This window comes from Drosophila suzukii (genome assembly GCF_043229965.1).
Source record: "Drosophila suzukii chromosome Y unlocalized genomic scaffold, CBGP_Dsuzu_IsoJpt1.0 scf_Y1, whole genome shotgun sequence".
NCBI lineage: Eukaryota > Metazoa > Arthropoda > Insecta > Diptera > Drosophilidae > Drosophila > Drosophila suzukii.
The window spans coordinates 759,059-776,711 of NW_027255895.1; the positions used below are offsets into that span (position 1 = coordinate 759,059).

The 17,653-nt window shown below is 47.5% G+C and overlaps 1 protein-coding gene and 1 pseudogene across 1 annotated transcript; one reads left to right on the forward strand and one right to left on the reverse strand.

Moving 5' to 3' along the window:
* Positions 1-4,631: 4,631 nt before the first annotated feature.
* On the reverse strand, positions 4,632-5,495 carry LOC139353938 (uncharacterized). Its single transcript, XM_070998141.1, has one exon. The coding sequence runs from the start codon at positions 5,493-5,495 to the stop codon at positions 4,632-4,634; it is 864 nt and encodes a 287-aa protein (XP_070854242.1).
* Positions 5,496-7,465: 1,970 nt separating this feature from the next.
* LOC139353905 (uncharacterized) lies at positions 7,466-11,825 on the forward strand (annotated as a pseudogene).
* The last annotated feature ends 5,828 nt before the right edge of the window (positions 11,826-17,653 follow it).

The following is a 17,653-nucleotide window of genomic DNA, read 5'->3' on the forward strand; positions in this document are numbered from 1 at the left end:
TCTACATCCATACAAATATCTACATCCATACAAATATCTACATATATACAAATATCTACACATATAATTTTAAACTCCACCATTCCGTTCCGACTAATTAAAGTTTTCCGTCGGCCATCCGGTAAAAAATAATAAAATAAAAAATTACACCAACCAAACTTTTTAGTATTTTTTGGTATTTGGTATTTACTCCGTAAAATTTATTTTATTTAAACGGGAAAAATACCAGCACTCCACTGCATGCATAGCATCTTCCGTCCACCAATTTTTTTTGGTATATTTTTAGTATTTTTCCCTCGGAATATTAAATCAAATTAAAGCAATACTCCAATATTAAATAATCAACCGATCGCATCCTCCGGCCAACAAATTTTGGTATTTTTTCTTCATTCAGAAGTTTAAGTAAAGGCGAAAATGTTACAATTACTCCACCGGGGACTATATATACACATAGTTGGTATTTTTCCCTCTAAATTTATCCAAACGCAAAAAATACCAGCAAAAATATACCAAACTTGATCCCAATCATAATACACATACCAAAAGGGTTAAATATTATAGTATTACTTCTCAACGGGTGATATTCGAACTCATCACTCACTGTTCCTAATCCGTATTATTGGGTTTAATTCCGCAAAGTAACCAGGTCGTTACTTGCTTCCAATTTCTATTTCTCCGATCCACTACTTTTTTTGTCGACACCTCGTTCCGCTGTTCCAGAAGTGGGCCAGGTTTCCTATTTATCCGACATAAACAAAGGCGAACAGATTTAGACCCAAATAAAGGTCATTTCTCTTTAAATGTCCGCTGGAAGTGATAACAAAAAGTTGTCTATTCCACCTGCCGTAGTCCCAGGCATATCCGTATGCCTCCGTGCGATACCGAGGTTTTCACCGGAGATTATCTGCGGTGGCCGACCTTTAGGAATCTGTTTACGGCCATTTACATAAACAATCCAAGGCTGACGCCAGTCGAAAAATTGCTTCACCTAAATGCCAAGACAAGCGGCGATGCACACACGATAGTGTCAAACTCCCCCCTTACTAACGACGGCTTTCGCTCAGCTTGGGCTAACCTAACTGAGCGTTTCGAAAACAAGCGGTTGTTAGTAAATAGCCAATTGAAAATACATTTCAATGTGCAGTCCGTTAATCAGGAATCTGGGTCAGCTATCCGCGAACTTCAACGTACCATCCAGGGTTGCCTTACGGCTTTAAAAATGTCCGGAATTGAAACCGAAAATTGGGATTGCCTCCTAGTGTACATGTGCTCCTCCAAACTTCCTAAGCTCACGCTATCCTTGTGGGAACAGTCCCTGCACAATAAGGCAGAGATTCCGACGTGGCAGGAACTGAACGCCTTCCTTACGGAGCGTCACCGGACCTTAGAAGCCATAGACGACGTACGGCCGTCAGGCTCGAGTCAATCTCTGCCAAAAACATCAGCCCTCACTGCAGCGCCTCGAAGAATAAATTCTTACGAGACAAGGGTAGCACCCAAGCCAAAAGGATGTGACCTTTGTAAGAAGGAAAACCATCCTGTCCGCACATGTGCACGGTTCCTCCAGATGACGGTCGACGAGCGTTCGGCATACATAAAGAGGAAGCAGCTGTGTCTAAACTGCTTCGCACGAGGGCATCAGCTGCGTGATTGTGAGAGCACTCATAGTTGCTTTACGTGCCGCGGCCGCCATCACACCTTACTACACAGAGGCAACTCCTCCCAATCGCCTTCGAATCCCGCCCCAAGACCCAGATCAAGACCAAGTACACCAGTTGCCACCGCTTCCCGGTCCACGGACTCTGCAGTCCAAAATTACTTCGCGACGGGGTATAGATCCGTCTGGCTGGCCACCGCCATAATTGACATATGTCACCTGGGGTCGAATTTTAAAGCTCGTGCCTTGATAGATTCAGGATCAGAGGCAACCTTTATTTCTGAGCGACTGTTCAAACTAATTAAGTTGACTCGTGATCCTCAAAACGTAAAATCCGCCCTCGGTCACTCCAGATCCTCCGCGTTGTCGCAGTTCCTAAGAACCGAGCAACGCCTAAAGAGGGACTGTCAGCTGAAAGCCAAATACGACTCCGTGATTCAAGAGTATCTCGACCTCAATCACATGAAAGAAGTCCGTCCTACCCATAATTCTGCCAGTTATTACCTTCCGCATCATGCCGTGCTCAAGCCGGAAAGTACAACCACTAAGTTACGTGTGGTTTTCAATGCCTCCAGCCCGTCAGAGAATGGGGTCAGTTTAAATGATATCCTTCATGCTGGCCCAGTCTTACAGTCCGATCTAACTATCCAGATCCTGAAGTGGCGATATTTCCGATACGTCTACAGTGCCGATATCGAGAAAATGTATCGGCAGATATGGGTAGATCCGAAGCATTCCCCGTTCCAGCGCATCTTATTCCGCAACAGCGAGGGGCACATTCGAGATTTCGAATTACAGATGGTAACTTTTGGAGTCAATTGCGCGCCATTCCTGGCCATTCGAGTCCTGCAACAGTTGGCAACTGACGTGCAGCTCAGGCATCCAAGAGCGAGCATCGTCATTCGAAATCATATGTATGTAGACGATGTCCTTTCGGGAGCTGACTCCGCCGAGGACGCTAAGTCCATTGTTCGCGAGCTACAAAGTGCTCTAGATTCCGCGGGGTTTCCACTGAGAAAATGGACCTCCAACAACAAAGAAATATTAGCTCATATCCAAAGCGATCATCTTCTGACAGCCGACTTCCTCGAGATCGACACTGAGAGCACAGCCAAAACTCTCGGCGTACGATGGAAGGCGACGTCCGATGAGTTCTTTTTCGTCCCACCAGATTTAGTAACGGAAATCTCCCACACGAAACGCCAAGTCCTTTGCCAAATTGCCAAGCTATTTGATCCAGCAGGCTGGCTCGCTCCATTTGTTGTGTGTGCCAAGAGATTTGGCTTCAGGATCTAGGCTGGGACGATAAACTTCCAATTGAGCTGTGCCAAAGGTGGAACAGCTTTCTCCAGAGCTGTTCGGTCCTAGACCAGGTCAGAATACCCAGATGGGTTTCCTTCCGTCCAGAGTTCCGCGTAGAGCATCACGGATTCTGTGACGCCTCGTAAAAGGCATACGGTGCTGCGATCTATGTGCGCGTAGAAGTGGGCCATAAGACGATGGTGCACTTGCTCACGGTCAAGACGCGTGTGGCGCCAGTCAACACGGTGTCCCTTCCCAGGCTGGAGTTATATGGGGCTCTCCTTTTGTCCGAGATGGCCGAAGCCATTCTTCCAAATATGCCGAGGCTGACCTCAAAATTCCATTGTTGGACCGATTTCACGATTGTGCTAGCATGGTTAGCAAAACCAGCGTGCCATTGGACTACGTTCGTTGCCAACAGGGTGACGAAGATCACCGAGTTCACTGAGGCGGCCAATTGGTCGCACGTTCAAGCCAACAGGGTGACGAAGATCACCGAGTCCACTGATTCGGCCAATTGGTCGCACGTTCAATCCGAACATAATCCAGCTGATTTGGCTAGTCGAGGAGTTCCCCCTCAAGAGCTGGTGGAGCTTTGGTGGCATGGACCGACTTGGCTGCAACGTCCACGCGATCATTGGCCCAGCCAGGGAACCGACCTGCCGGTGACTGAGATCGAAAAGCGTGCCGTTAAAGTCCATGTGGCGTCTATGCCGTCAGAAGATTTCCTAGATCGCTTTTCCAATTTAGATAGAGCTTTGCGGGTCCTCGCGTATGTCCATCGATTTGTCCAACGATGTCGAGGACAATCACCGCCTTCCGGGGTCCGTCTAGAGGCCCAGGACGTTGCCGCCGCGGAAGAACTCATGACGATTTGCACTCAGCGCAGGTTTTTTTTCTGAAGAACACCGCTGCTTGAGTCAGAAGCGTCCTGTGCCCGTGGCGAGTTCGATTCTCTCCCTGAACCCCTTTCTAGATAAGAAAGGGGTAATCAGGGCATGCGGCCGCGTAACAGCCTCCGACAGTTTGCGGTGTGATGAACGACATCCGATAATTCTGGTCTAATTCACGCATCTCATTACGTTACATGGTGGCAACCAGTTAGTGGTGCGTCTCACTCGGTCCAGATACTGGGTTCCGAGAATAAAGAACTTGGTGAAGGCAGTGGTTAACTCCTGCAAGGTTTGCGTTATCCACAAAATGAGATTGCAAGTCCAGATGATGGGAAGTTTTCCGAAAGAGTGAGTGTCTTTTTCCCGTCCGTTCACGTACACAGGGATGGACTACGCAGGCCCGTTTGACATAAAAAATTATACCGGAAGAGCTTGTCTCATTACGAAAGGGTATGTGTTGGTTTTCGTTTGTTTTTCTACAAAGGCCATCCATCTAGAGCCTACATCCGACTTAACGACTGAAAAGTTTCTTGCCGCTTTCGCTCGTTTCGTCTCCAAGAGGGTGTCCTCGCCAAGTCCAATCCGACAATAGAAAGACCTTCGTCGGCGCCTCCATTGTGCTTTCCCCAGACTTCTTGCAAGCCGTTAAGGAGTCTGTGACTGATGCGTATAGTCATCAGCAGCTCAGCTGGCAATTCATTCCTCCTGGGGCACTCCATATGGGAGGCCTATGGGAAGCTGGTGTCAAGAGCTTCAAGACCTTGTTTTTTTGCTTCCATCTATACTAAAGCGTGTGACGACCGCTTTGCCTTGCCATGTTGTGGGCCAACCTTGGAGTCTATGTCTGACTCACTTTTGCTGAGCTCGAATTCCTCGCAACGTCGGTCTAAAATCTTGAGTAGATCATCCACAGACGGAGATTCTAGTTCCCGGCTTCCTTCGATCCATTTGCGACGGGTTTCAGCATCGATCTTGGCCAGAATGAAGTGTATAATCCAGCAGTCCCTATTAGTTTGCCCTGCTGCATCCAGGCCGCGTACAATTTCGTTGGCTCCGTCCGTCACCTTGCGCAGAACCGTTACGTCTGCTCTGGCGGTCGAAGGTAAGTTAACAAATGTCTCTAGCAGAGTGTTAACAATGTGACGTGGTCTATTGTACCGATCAATTAGGCAAGTCCAAGCAGCCTCGTAACCTGCATCCGTTATTGGCATATGTCGAATCAAATCAGCTGCTTCGTCAGTGATGTACGTTTTCAAGTAGTGCAACTTTTGTATTGCTGTCAAATGCTGCTTGCTATGGATCGTACTCTCGAAGATGTTTTTAAAGGCTGGCCACCCCTTGTAGTCGCCAGTGAACAGCTTAATATGGATTTTTGGCAGTTCATTATGCATTACATTTGCTGCCGAGTTTGCCCTTAAAACCGTTGCTTGTTGCTCAGCCAAACGCTCGTTGAGCTGCTGCTGTTGTTCCAGAAAACGAACTAGGTTTTCGTTTCCCACTCCTGATGCCATTGGTGCGTCCACTTGTATTTCATCAAGCTCCCATTTTGATCCCGCACGTGGATCTTGAGACGCCGTTAGCAAACGCGAAATGCTTGCCTTCGCACGACTTCTAGCTGCCTTCAAAAGTTCAAACTGATCCATGTTAATCAGGCTCGAAGGACCAAAGATATGATGAAGAATAAAAACGTTTTATTTCCCAATTTGAGTGGACTGTACTTCAATGATTAAATTTGTCACATTTCTTGTGTGTCCGATGCTTTCCGTTGTAGTCTTAACACTAAGTCCTAATAAATCTCTAAAGTGTGACGCAGCACCAAAATACATTAAAAAAGGCGAAAGTTAGTATTTCATATACCAAAGAGAATAAGATTCAAAATTAAATAACGGCCGCAATGCGTTCATCAACACATACAGGGAGAATTATTAAATTTCTAGTGTTCTGCCAATTCAGGCCCCCAAAACTTTTCAAGATTTTTCCCTCTGTATATCCGCAGCCGCTAAAATACTTGCACATATTTTTTCGTTTTAAAAATAAAAAAAAAAAATAAAAACGTTTTATTTCCCAATTTGAGTGGACTGTACTTCAATGATTAAATTTGTCACATTTCTTGTGTGTCCGATGCTTTCCCTTGTAGTCTTAACACTAAGTCCTAATAAATCTCTAAAGTGTGACGCAGCACCAAAATACATTAAAAAAGGCGAAAGTTAGTATTTCATATACCAAAAAGAATAAGATTCAAAATTAAATAACGGCCGCAATGCGTTCATCAACACATACAGGGAGAATTATTAAATTTCTAGTGTTCTGCCAATTCAGGCCCCCAAAACTTTTCAAGATTTTTCTCTCTGTATATCCGCAGCCGCTAAAATACTTGCACATATTTTTTCGTTTTTCCAAATTATAGTCCACACACAATAAATCGAAAACTTCCACAACAACACATATCCGCAGCCGCTAAAATACTTGCACATATTTTTTCGTTTTTCCAAATTATAGTCCACACACAATAAATCGAAAACTTCCACAACAACACATATCCCGCCGGCAATAATTATTTAATAAATTTAAAACCGGCGAAAATTACATACATGCAAATTACATACATGCAAATATCTACATACATACATATATCTACATCCATACAAATATCTACACATATACAAATATCTACATCCATACAAATATCTACATCCATACAAATATCTACATATATACAAATATCTACACATATAATTTTTAACTCCACCATCCCGTTCCGACTATTTAAAGTTTTCCGTCGGCCATCCGGTAAAAAATAATAAAATAAAAAATTACACCAACCAAACTTTTTAGTATTTTTTTGGTATTTGGTATTTACTCCGTAAAATTTATTTTATTTAAACGGGAAAAATACCAGCACTCCACTGCATGCATAGCATCCTCCGTCCACCAATTTTTTTGGTATATGTTTAGTATTTTTCCCTCGGAATATTAAATCAAATTAAAGCAATACTCCAATATTAAATAATCAACCGATCGCATCCTCCGGGCAACAAATTTTAATATTTTTTCTTCATTCAGAAGTTTAAGTAAAGGCGAAAATATTACAATTACTCCACCGGGGACTATATATATACACATAGTTGGTATTTTTCCCTCTAAATTTATCCAAACGCAAAAAATACCAGCAAAAATATACCAAACTTGATCCCAATCATAATACATATACCAAAAGGGTTAAATATTATAGTATTACTTCTCAACGGGTGATATTCGAACTCATCACTCACTGTTCCTAATCCGTATTATTGGGTTTAATTCCGCAAAGTAACCAGGTCGATACTTGCTTCCAATTTCTATTTCTCCGATCCACTACTTTTTTGTCGACACCTCGTTCCGCTGTTCCAGAAGTGGGCCAGGTTTCCTATTTATCCGACATAAACAAAGGCGAACAGATTCAGACCCAAATAAAGGTCATTTCTCTTTAAATGTCCGCTGGAAGTGATAACAAAAAGTTGTCTATTCCTCCTGCCGTAGTCCCAGGCATATCCGTATGCCTCCGTGCGATACCGAGGTTTTCACCGGAGATTATCTGCGGTGGCCGACCTTTAGGAATCTGTTTACGGCCATTTACATAAACAATCCAAGGCTGACGCCAGTCGAAAAATTGTTTCACCTAAATGCCAAGACAAGCGGCGATGCACACACGATAGTGTCAAACTCCCCCCTTACTAACGACGGCTTTCGCTCAGCTTGGGCTAACCTAACTGAGCGTTTCGAAAACAAGCGGTTGTTAGTAAATAGCCAATTGAAAATACTTTTCAATGTGCAGTCCGTTAATCAGGAATCTGGGTCAGCTATCCGCGAACTTCAACATACCATCCAGGGTTGCCTTACGGCTTTAAAAATGTCCGGAATTGAAACCGAAAATTGGGATTGCCTCCTAGTGTACATGTGCTCCTCCAAACTTCCTAAGCTCACGCTATCCTTGTGGGAACAGTCCCTGCACAATAAGGCAGAGATTCCGACGTGGCAGGAACTGAACGCCTTCCTTACGGAGCGTCACCGGACCTTAGAAGCCATAGACGACGTACGGCCGTCAGGCGCGAGTCAATCTCTGCCAAAAACATCCGCCCTCACTGCAGCGCCTCGAAGAATAAATTCTTACGAGACAAGGGTAGCACCCAAGCCAAAAGGATGTGACCTTTGTAAGAAGGAAAACCATCCTGTCCGCACATGTGCACGGTTCCTCCAGATGACGGTCGACGAGCGTTCGGCATACATAAAGAGGAAGCAGCTGTGTCTAAACTGCTTCGCACGAGGGCATCAGCTGCGTGATTGTGAGAGCACTCATAGTTGCTTTACGTGCCGCGGCCGCCTTCACACCTTACTACACAGAGGCAACTCCTCCCAATCGCCTTCGAATCCCGCCCCAAGACCCAGATCAAGACCAAGTACACCAGTTGCCACCGCTTCCCGGTCCACGGACTCTGCAGTCCAAAATTACTTCGCGACGGGGTATAGATCCGTCTTGCTGGCCACCGCCATAATTGACATATGTCACCTGGGGTCGAATTTTAAAGCTCGTGCCTTGATAGATTCAGGATCAGAGGCAACCTTTATTTCTGAGCGACTGTTCAAACTAATTAAGTTGCCTCACCAGGTAATCCGAGCCCAAGTATCAGGCTTAAACCAGACAGTATCCGCTGAATCCAAAAAGCTCTGTCAGTTTACCATCCGTTCTCCGACCAGGCCTGGCTTGCAAATAAACACGACGGCCTATGTTCTTCCTCAATTAGCTGGAAACCTTCCCGAACTGTCACTAGCGGATCCAAAGTTCTACGAGAGTGCACAGATAGATATTCTGGTCGGGGCCGACATACTGCCATCCATTCTCCTAAGCGGCACCCGGCCGAATATTTGTGGCTCTCTCCTCGGGCAAGAAACCATTTTCGGGTGGATCCTAACAGGACCCGTTCCTGCTCCAAGGGAAAATCAGATTTTCGTTTTTTCCACACGAATCTCCCACACGTTTGACACGTCCCTGGATAGGCTTCTCACCAAATTTTGGGAGGTGGAGGATCTGCCATTAAAAGTGACAAAATCTTCCAATTTGGCTTGTGAGGAAAATTTTCTCCGAACGACTACGAGAGACGATAACGGCAGGTATGTCGTAAGTCTTCCGTTTCGTGATCCTCAAAACGTAAAATCCGCCCTCGGTCACTCCAGATCCTCCGCGTTGTCGCAGTTCCTAAGAACCGAGCAACGCCTAAAGAGGGACTGTCAGCTGAAAGCCAAATACGACTCCGTGATTCAAGAGTATCTCGACCTCAATCACATGAAAGAAGTCCGTCCTACCCATAACTCTGCCAGTTATTACCTTCCGCATCATGCCGTGCTCAAGACGGAAAGTACAACCACTAAGTTACGTGTGGTTTTCAATGCCTCCAGCCCGTCAGAGAATGGGGTCAGTTTAAATGATATCCTTCATGCTGGCCCAGTCTTACAGTCCGATCTAACTATCCAGATCCTGAAGTGGCGATATTTCCGATACGTCTACAGTGCCGATATCGAGAAAATGTATCGGCAGATATGGGTAGATCCGAAGCATTCCCCGTTCCAGCGCATCTTACTCCGCAACAGCGAGGGGCACATTCGAGATTTCGAATTACAGATGGTAACTTTTTGAGTCAATTGCGCGCCATTCGAGTCCTGCAACAGTTGGCAACTGACGTGCAGCTCAGCCATCCAAGAGCGAGCAACGTCATTCGAAATCATATGTATGTAGACGATGTCCTTTCGGGAGCTGACTCCGCCGAGGACGCTAAGTCCATTGTTCGCGAGCTACAAAGTGCTCTAGATTCCGCGGGGTTTCCACTGAGAAAATGGACCTCCAACAACAAAGAAATATTAGCTCATATCCAAAGCGATCATCTTCTGACAGCCGACTTCCTCGAGATCGACACTGAGAGCACAGCCAAAACTCTCGGCGTACGATGGAAGGCGACGTCCGATGAGTTCTTTTTCGTCCCACCAGATTTAGCAACGGAAATCTCCCACACGAAACGCCAAGTCCTTTCCCAAATTGCCAAGCTATTTGATCCAGCAGGCTGGCTCGCTCCATTTGTTGTGTGTGCCAAAATCTTTATGCAAGAGATTTGGCTTCAGGATCTAGGCTGGGACGATAAACTTCCAATTGAGCTGTGCCAAAGGTGGAACAGCTTTCTCCAGAGCTGTTCGGTCCTAGACCAGGTCAGAATACCCAGATGGGTTTCCTTCCGTCCAGAGTTCCGCGTAGAGCATCACGGATTCTGTGACGCCTCGTAAAAGGCATACGGTGCTGCGATCTATGTGCGCGTAGAAGTGGGCCATAAGACGATGGTGCACTTGCTCACGGTCAAGACGCGTGTGGCGCCAGTCAACACGGTGTCCCTTCCCAGGCTGGAGTTATATGGGGCTCTCCTTTTGTCCGAGATGGCCGAAGCCATTCTTCCAAATATGCCGAGGCTGACCTCAAAATTCCATTGTTGGACCGATTTCACGATTGTGCTAGCATGGTTAGCAAAACCAGCGTGCCATTGGACTACGTTCGTTGCCAACAGGGTGACGAAGGTCACCGAGTCCACTGAGGCGGCCAATTGGTCGCACGTTCAAGCCAACAGGGTGACGAAGATCACCGACTCCACTGATTCGGCCAATTGGTCGCACGTTCAATCCGAACATAATCCAGCTGATTTGGCTAGTCGAGGAGTTCCCCCTCAAGAGCTGGTGGAGCTTTGGTGGCATGGACCGACTTGGCTGCAACGTCCACGCGATCATTGGCCCAGCCAGGGAACCGACCTGCCGGTGACTGAGATCAAAAAGCGTGCCGTTAAAGTCCATGTGGCGTCTATGCCGTCAGAAGATTTCCTAGATCGCTTTTCCAATTTAGATAGAGCTTTGCGGGTCCTCGCGTATGTCCATCGATTTGTCCAACGATGTCGAAGACAATCACCGCCTTCCGGGGTCCGTCTAGAGGCCCAGGACGTTGCCGCCGCGGAAGAACTCATGACGATTTGCACTCAGCGCAGGTATTTTTCTGAAGAACACCGCTGCTTGAGTCAGAAGCGTCCTGTGCCCGCGGCGAGTTCGATTCTCTCCCTGAACCCCTTTCTAGTTAAGAAAGGGGTAATCAGGGCATGCGGCCGCGTAACAGCCTTCGACAGTTTGCGGTGTGATGAACGACATCCGATAATCCTGCCGTACGAATGTGCACTCTCGCGGCTTCTGGTCTAATTCACGCATCTCATTACGTTACATGGTGGCAACCAGTTAGTGGTGCGTCTCACTCGGTCCAGATACTGGGTTCCGAGAATAAAGAACTTGGTGAAGGCAGTGGTTAACTCCTGCAAGGTCTGCGTTATCCACAAAATGAGATTGCAAGTCCAGATGATGGGAAGTTTTCCGAAAGAGTGAGTGTCTTTTTCCCGTCCGCTCACGTACACAGGGATGGACTACGCAGGCCCGTTTGACATAAAAAATTATACCGGAAGAGCTTGTCTCATTACGAAAGGGTATGTGTTGGTTTTCGTTTGTTTTTCTACAAAGGCCATCCATCTAGAGCCTACATCCGACTTAACGACTGAAAAGTTTCTTGCCGCTTTCGCTCGTTTCGTCTCTAGAAGAGGGTGTCCTCGCCAAGTCCAATCCGACAATTGAAAGACCTTCGTCGGCGCCTCCATTGTGCTTTCCCCAGACTTCTTGCAAGCCGTTAAGGAGTCTGTGACTGATGCGTATAGTCATCAGCAGCTCAGCTGGCAATTCATTCCTCCTGGGGCACTCCATATGGGAGGCCTATGGGAAGCTGGTGTCAAGAGCTTCAAGACCTTGTTTTACAAGTCCACCGCTACGCGGAAGTACACCTTTGAAGAGCTGTCCACCCTCCTAGCGAGAATCGAAGCTTGTCTGAATTCCAGACCGCTATCTCCCATGTCCGAGGATCCAACTGATCTCTTAGCGTTGGCACCAGGGCACTTTCTTGTTGGTGGACCTCTTCTATCCATAGTGGAACCTGAAGTAAAGGGCGAATCCAAGTCCATTCTGAACCGGTGGCAGCACTTAAAGTCTCTCCATCAACAATTCCGCACTCGATGGAAGGATGAGTACCTTAAGGAGCTCCACAAGCGCAACAAGTGGCACACAGTCGTCATTAAGGATGACAATTTGCCCTCAAATTAGTGGCGACTCGGAAGAATAGACTCCGTTTTTCCGGGAGCCGATGGTAATGTCCGCGTAGTCGACATTCGTACGACACGCGGCATTGTCAAACGTCCAGTGACCAAGGTGGTTCTTCTTCCAAGAGAGCCGCCCAAAACTACCTCGAAACGAGCCGCGTTTCTTACACACCTTAGTCCGTAGCCATTATCCACGTCAGTGTTAATCAGCCCTGTTTGTTTTTTCCTTATCCACACTCTAAACAGGAAAATGGCTCCCCGTCCACGTAGCGCTCAGGCTCTGGATAGCAGACGCACTCGAGGTACTCAGTCCTACCGATGCCGAGTCTGCCGCGGAATCCATCCTCTTCGGAAGTGTCAGAGGTTCCTAAAGCTGAGCGCAGAGAAGCGGCTGCGGGCAGTTCTTATTAACAAGTACTGCGCGAACTGTCTCGCACACGAGCACTCCACTGGGAGCTGTCGTAGCAGTGACCGGTGCAGAACGTGCAACCGGAATTATCACACTCTGCTGCACATGCAAGACCTTGTTTCCCGGAAAAAGTCCGGCTCCAAGCAAAAGTCCCGCTCCAAGCAACAGTCCGCTTCTCCGCAGCGTTCGCGCCGGCAAGATCTGCCAACTCGCCAAACGCCTGCTCCTCCACCGCGCTCAGCATCCTCGACACCAGCTCCGTCGCTCGCCGCACTTCTCCAGCGTCATAGCGTTAATGTCCTCCCGACTGCTGTGGTGATCGTCGAGACCGGAGAGAAGAAGTTCGACACCGCCGCACTCATCGATCCGTGCACCCCTACAAGCTCCATCGATGCATCCCTGGCCGCCGCGTTGCGTTTGCCGACAACGAACGTGGGCGATGAGAGCATATGCACGGCGACGATTCGTTCGAAGGTCGACGAGGCCGTCAAGCTGGAGGTGGTCCTCAAGATCGAGCCGAACGTGCGCATCCGCACTCCCATCCGTGCGCTCAGTGAGAGCGTCGTCCAAAAATTTAAGGAGCTACCGCTCGCGGATGAGGTTTTCCACCGGCCAGCCACGATTTCATTGATCCTGGGCGCGGACGTCTACCCGAAGGTGATACAGCCGGGCTTCCACATGGTCGACGAGGGACTGCCAGTAGCCCAGAAGACGGTGTTCGGGTGGATCGTCTCCGGCGCCTGTACGCAGGCTTGAGGCGTAGGCGGCTGGCCGAAGTTCCGTCTCCTTTATTTTTTGCAACGCTAGCGATTGCAAGGGGGGCGGAATGTTCAGGCCCACTGTCCGGCGAATCTGGACTGGCCCCGCTATCCAGCTGCACCAGCTGCACCGTTCTACCGCTCTCCCGCTCTCTCGCGCTCCCGCTCTCCTGCGCTATTCCTAGCTCCCTCCATGAAGTCTCCGCTGCGCTTTGGAGCGCAGAGCGGAGCTTAGTTCGATTTCTGGAGTTCACCTGAATAAACCGCGGTCGTACCCCCGCCTACTTTTGAAGTTCACTTTTTTCTCGAGTTCTTATTTTCGATTAAGGGGCAAACGCGTTCGAGTGGTTTCTCCCCTACAGCTTCCGCAGCACCAGCAGCAAACGCACCAGCAGCAAGCCACCGAAGCCCAGCGAAGCAGCCCGCCGACGCCGCTAGTTTTCCCGCCGTCGCCTCCCACGCCATTCCGCCATCACACCACGGTACCCCGCTACCCCCCGGCGTACACATATTATTGGACAGACCCCACGATAGTGATCGCATGGCTAGGCAAGCCAGCATGCACTTGGACTACATTCGTTGCCTACAGAGTCGCGAGAATTGATCACTCACCAACAGAGAACTGTGGTTTCATGTTAAATTGGAAGGTAACCCAGCTGATCTGGCAAGCAGAGAAGTCTCAGTCCATGAGCTCAAGAATATCAAAAACTGGTGGCACGGGCCTGAGCTGCTTCACAACCAAGACCAGTGGCCACTCAATTCGTTGGTCCATCTCGAAACAGAGCTCGACCAACGCCCAATAAGAAGAAAAATCGCCTTAGCGCCCCTGAAACCTGTAATTTTAGAGCGTTTTTCAGGACTCGAGAGGGCTTTACGAGTTCTTGCTTATGTGTTCCGGTTTGCAAGAATGTGTCGCAAGCAGGATGTCAACGAAAAGGCAGAACTCATTTCAGCAGAGTTGTCTGACGTCTAAGAGAGGCTGATCGTGCTCACTCAGCTCAATGAGATTCTAATAGAATTCAAAAGATTAAGCAAAAGGCAACAATTTAAACCCTTTTGTCGACAGCCACGGTGTCTTAAGAGCAGGTGGGCGTTTTGCGAGCGTTTGAGATGCTAAGCTATGATGAGAAACATCCAGTCATCATTCCGGCAAGGTTGATTTTTTGTAAAACTTTTGTTCCTCTTTACCCATCGCATATCCTTGCATTCATCGGTCCAAGTGTTGGATCCCTAAACTGAGTAATCTCGTAAAAGACAACATTCCTTCTTGTCGAGTGTGCACCTTTTTACAAACAGAAGCTGCAAACTCAGGTGATGGGAGACTTGCCCTGTGCAAAATCTATATTTTCCAGACCATTTACCCACACTTGGCATTTATTTTACGGGACCATTTGAAAGAAAGAACAATGTCGGTCGGGGGTGTAAGATAACAAAGGGGAATTTCTGCGCTTTTTCGTGTGTTTTAGTACCCGATCTATACATCTAGAATCTACCTTTGGTAGATAGATAAACTAGATAGAAACCCAGCCTTGAAAGCCTATTCAGCATTTTTGAGGGAGTAATCGATCTAGGTCACATGTCTCTTGTAACTAAAGAACCGTCAGAAACACAATTCTTTCTGCCCCACCATTACGTACATAAGTAGGAGAGCACGAGTACGAAGCTTCGTGTCGTTTTTGATGGATCTGCTAAAACAACTTCTGGTAGATCCCTAAACGACTTACTTCTGGCAGGACCAACAATTCAACAAAAAATCTTCAATATACTGCTTCGCTTTCGATTTTTTAAAGTTGCCCTTTGTGGAGATACATGCAAGATGTACCGTTGCGTGCGTGTTTCGTACCTGGATGATTTTTTGCAATGCATCGTTTGGAGAGAGAGCTCCACGGAAGAGTTGAGTGTTTTTAAATTGAACACGGTGACTTATGGAACCAAGCCAGCTGCCTTCTTGGCTATAAGGGCCATGCATCAACTCTCTTACGATAAGGAGGAATCATTTCCTATTGGAGCACAAATTGTTCGCAGAGATTTCTACGTGGATGATTTAATATCTGGTGGGGACTCAGTTGAGGAGGTGAGAGAACTTCGTCGTCAGGTGACCAATCCGCAAATGGTGTTCGAATGAGTCAGAAGCCCTGGAAGGAGACTCTGAATGCGACAAGGAGCAGCTAATCAAATTTTACGATGGATCGGATGTCGCCAAGGCATTCAAGGCATCTGATCAACTCCCACTTAATTTTTCTCAACTTCCAACCCACTAAGCGGGTTGCATTGTCAACGATTGCCAAATTCTATGATCCACTCGGTTTAATAACTCCAATTATCACAAAATCTAAGATTTTTCTGCAATCTCTATGGAGTGCGAACGTGGATTGGGATGACGCACTGCCAGAGCCCATTCTTTTGTCATGGGGGAGTTGATCTCACAGTTATTGGTCGTAAAGAACTTAAAATTTCCACGATTCGTACTGCAACCAAGGACTTCCGTTGAGTTGCATGGATTCTGCGATGCTAGCATGTCAGCTTATGGAGCGTGTCTATACTTGCAATCGGATACCAATGAAGAATCGAAAGACCATCTGCTCTGTGCCTTAACAATTCCAAGATTATAACTTTCCGCAGCGCTTTTATTGGCTGAGCTAATCGTAAAGGCCAAGGAAGCCATAGATTTAGATTGCACCTTTCATTGCTGGTCGGATTCGTCTATTGTGTTGGCGTGGACTCGGCAACCTCCGAGGGAGTTCAACGTTTTCGTATCAAACAAAATCGCGAAAATTCAGGGGAAGACGAAAGACATGACTTGGAATCACGTTCCTACAAACTTGAATCCGGCAGACGTCGTAACGCGAGGATGTACCCCAAGAGAATTGTTGGAACATTCCCTTTGGGCTAACGGGCCTCCATTCCTTCTGCAAAGCTCGTCGAATTGGCCGTCCCTGCTAGACTCAGTAAAGGATCTTCCAGAGCGCCGTTCTGTGGCTCTAATTGGGTCCTCAACTCTTTCGATAAGTTGCAGCGCGTATTTGCATACATTTATCGGTTAATTTCAAATTGCAGAGCCAAATCTGCGCCGGTAAAAGGTCGTCTTTCGGTGGAGGAGAACTGGAACTGTACTTCTTTTGAGGAGCATCCAACAAGTTAACTTGGCGAAGGAGTATGGATCTCTTAGCCAGGGCAAGCCGTTTCCACAGAAAAGCAAGCTGGTTTCGCTTAGGCCTATACTCGGCTCCGATGGGTTACTTCGCGTGGGTGGAAGGTTTCAGAACGCAAACTTGGACTACGATACGAGACATCCGATACTGTTGCCGAAGGATCATCCAGTCACCAAGGTGATCATAGTTTATTATCATGAGAAATATTTGCATGGAGGATCGCAGGCGCTGCTTGCCGCATTACGGCAAAGTTACTGGCCGATTGGAGGCTGCAAGTTCGTCGCCAGCGTTATCAACAAATGCGTTCGGTGTTTCCGAATGAAGCCCAAATAGAGTGCAGCCCAATCCATCTTTTCATACCACAGGAGTGAACTATTGTGGGCCATTCTATCATAAGGCAGAGGCCTGAAATAAGGCACCCCACAAGTGCTATATCGCCGTTTTTGTCTGCTTTTCCACGAAGGCTGCTCCTTTGGAAGTGGTCCAAGATTTCACGACGGATTCTTTCATCGCAGCGCTGAGGAGATTCATCAGCCTTAGAGGCAGTCCGCGTACCATTTGGAGCGACAATGCTACAAACTTTGTCGGTGCAAAGAGTAAGCTTACCGAGCTGATCGATTGGAAGTTCATGCCTCCGCGATTTCCGCACTTTGGTGGTTTATGGGAGGCTGCTGTGAAGTCAGATAAATTTCACTTCTACAGAGTCGTCGGTGCATCCATCTTAGCCATCGATGAATTATGAACTCTTGCATATGACATTTCTGCTATCCTTAACTCTCATCCACTCTGTCCAATTTCAGAAAATGCTGAAAGCCTTGAGGTGCTAGCACCGGCGCATTTCCTGAAGGGTTCCAGCTACACTAAGTTTCCTGAACCTGACATTACTTCATCTTCAGCAGGTGACCCAGATGCAACGACATTTCTGGAAAAGGGTGAGCAGCGAGTATTTGTCCCTACTTCAAGAGAGGAGCCAGTGGCGCGTAGAAACGTCTAAAATCAAGGTTGGAAGCTGGTTTTGCTGAAGAACGACAACGTTCCACCCTTGAGATTGCAGCTTGGGTGCATCCAGGAAGTTATACCCGACGGGGACGGAGTCATCCGAGTAGCTATGGTCCGTACAGCTACGGGTCTGATCAAAAGAGCCGTCGCCAAACTAGCTGTTCTGCCCGTCGATTCCGAGATTGTTGGAACCTTACCTCTTCCAACGGGGGTAGTATGTTCGGAGCAGATCGCCAGCGCCTAGTCATGCGCGCATAGGTGTACGACGGCATCTGCTGCGCTCTCTGC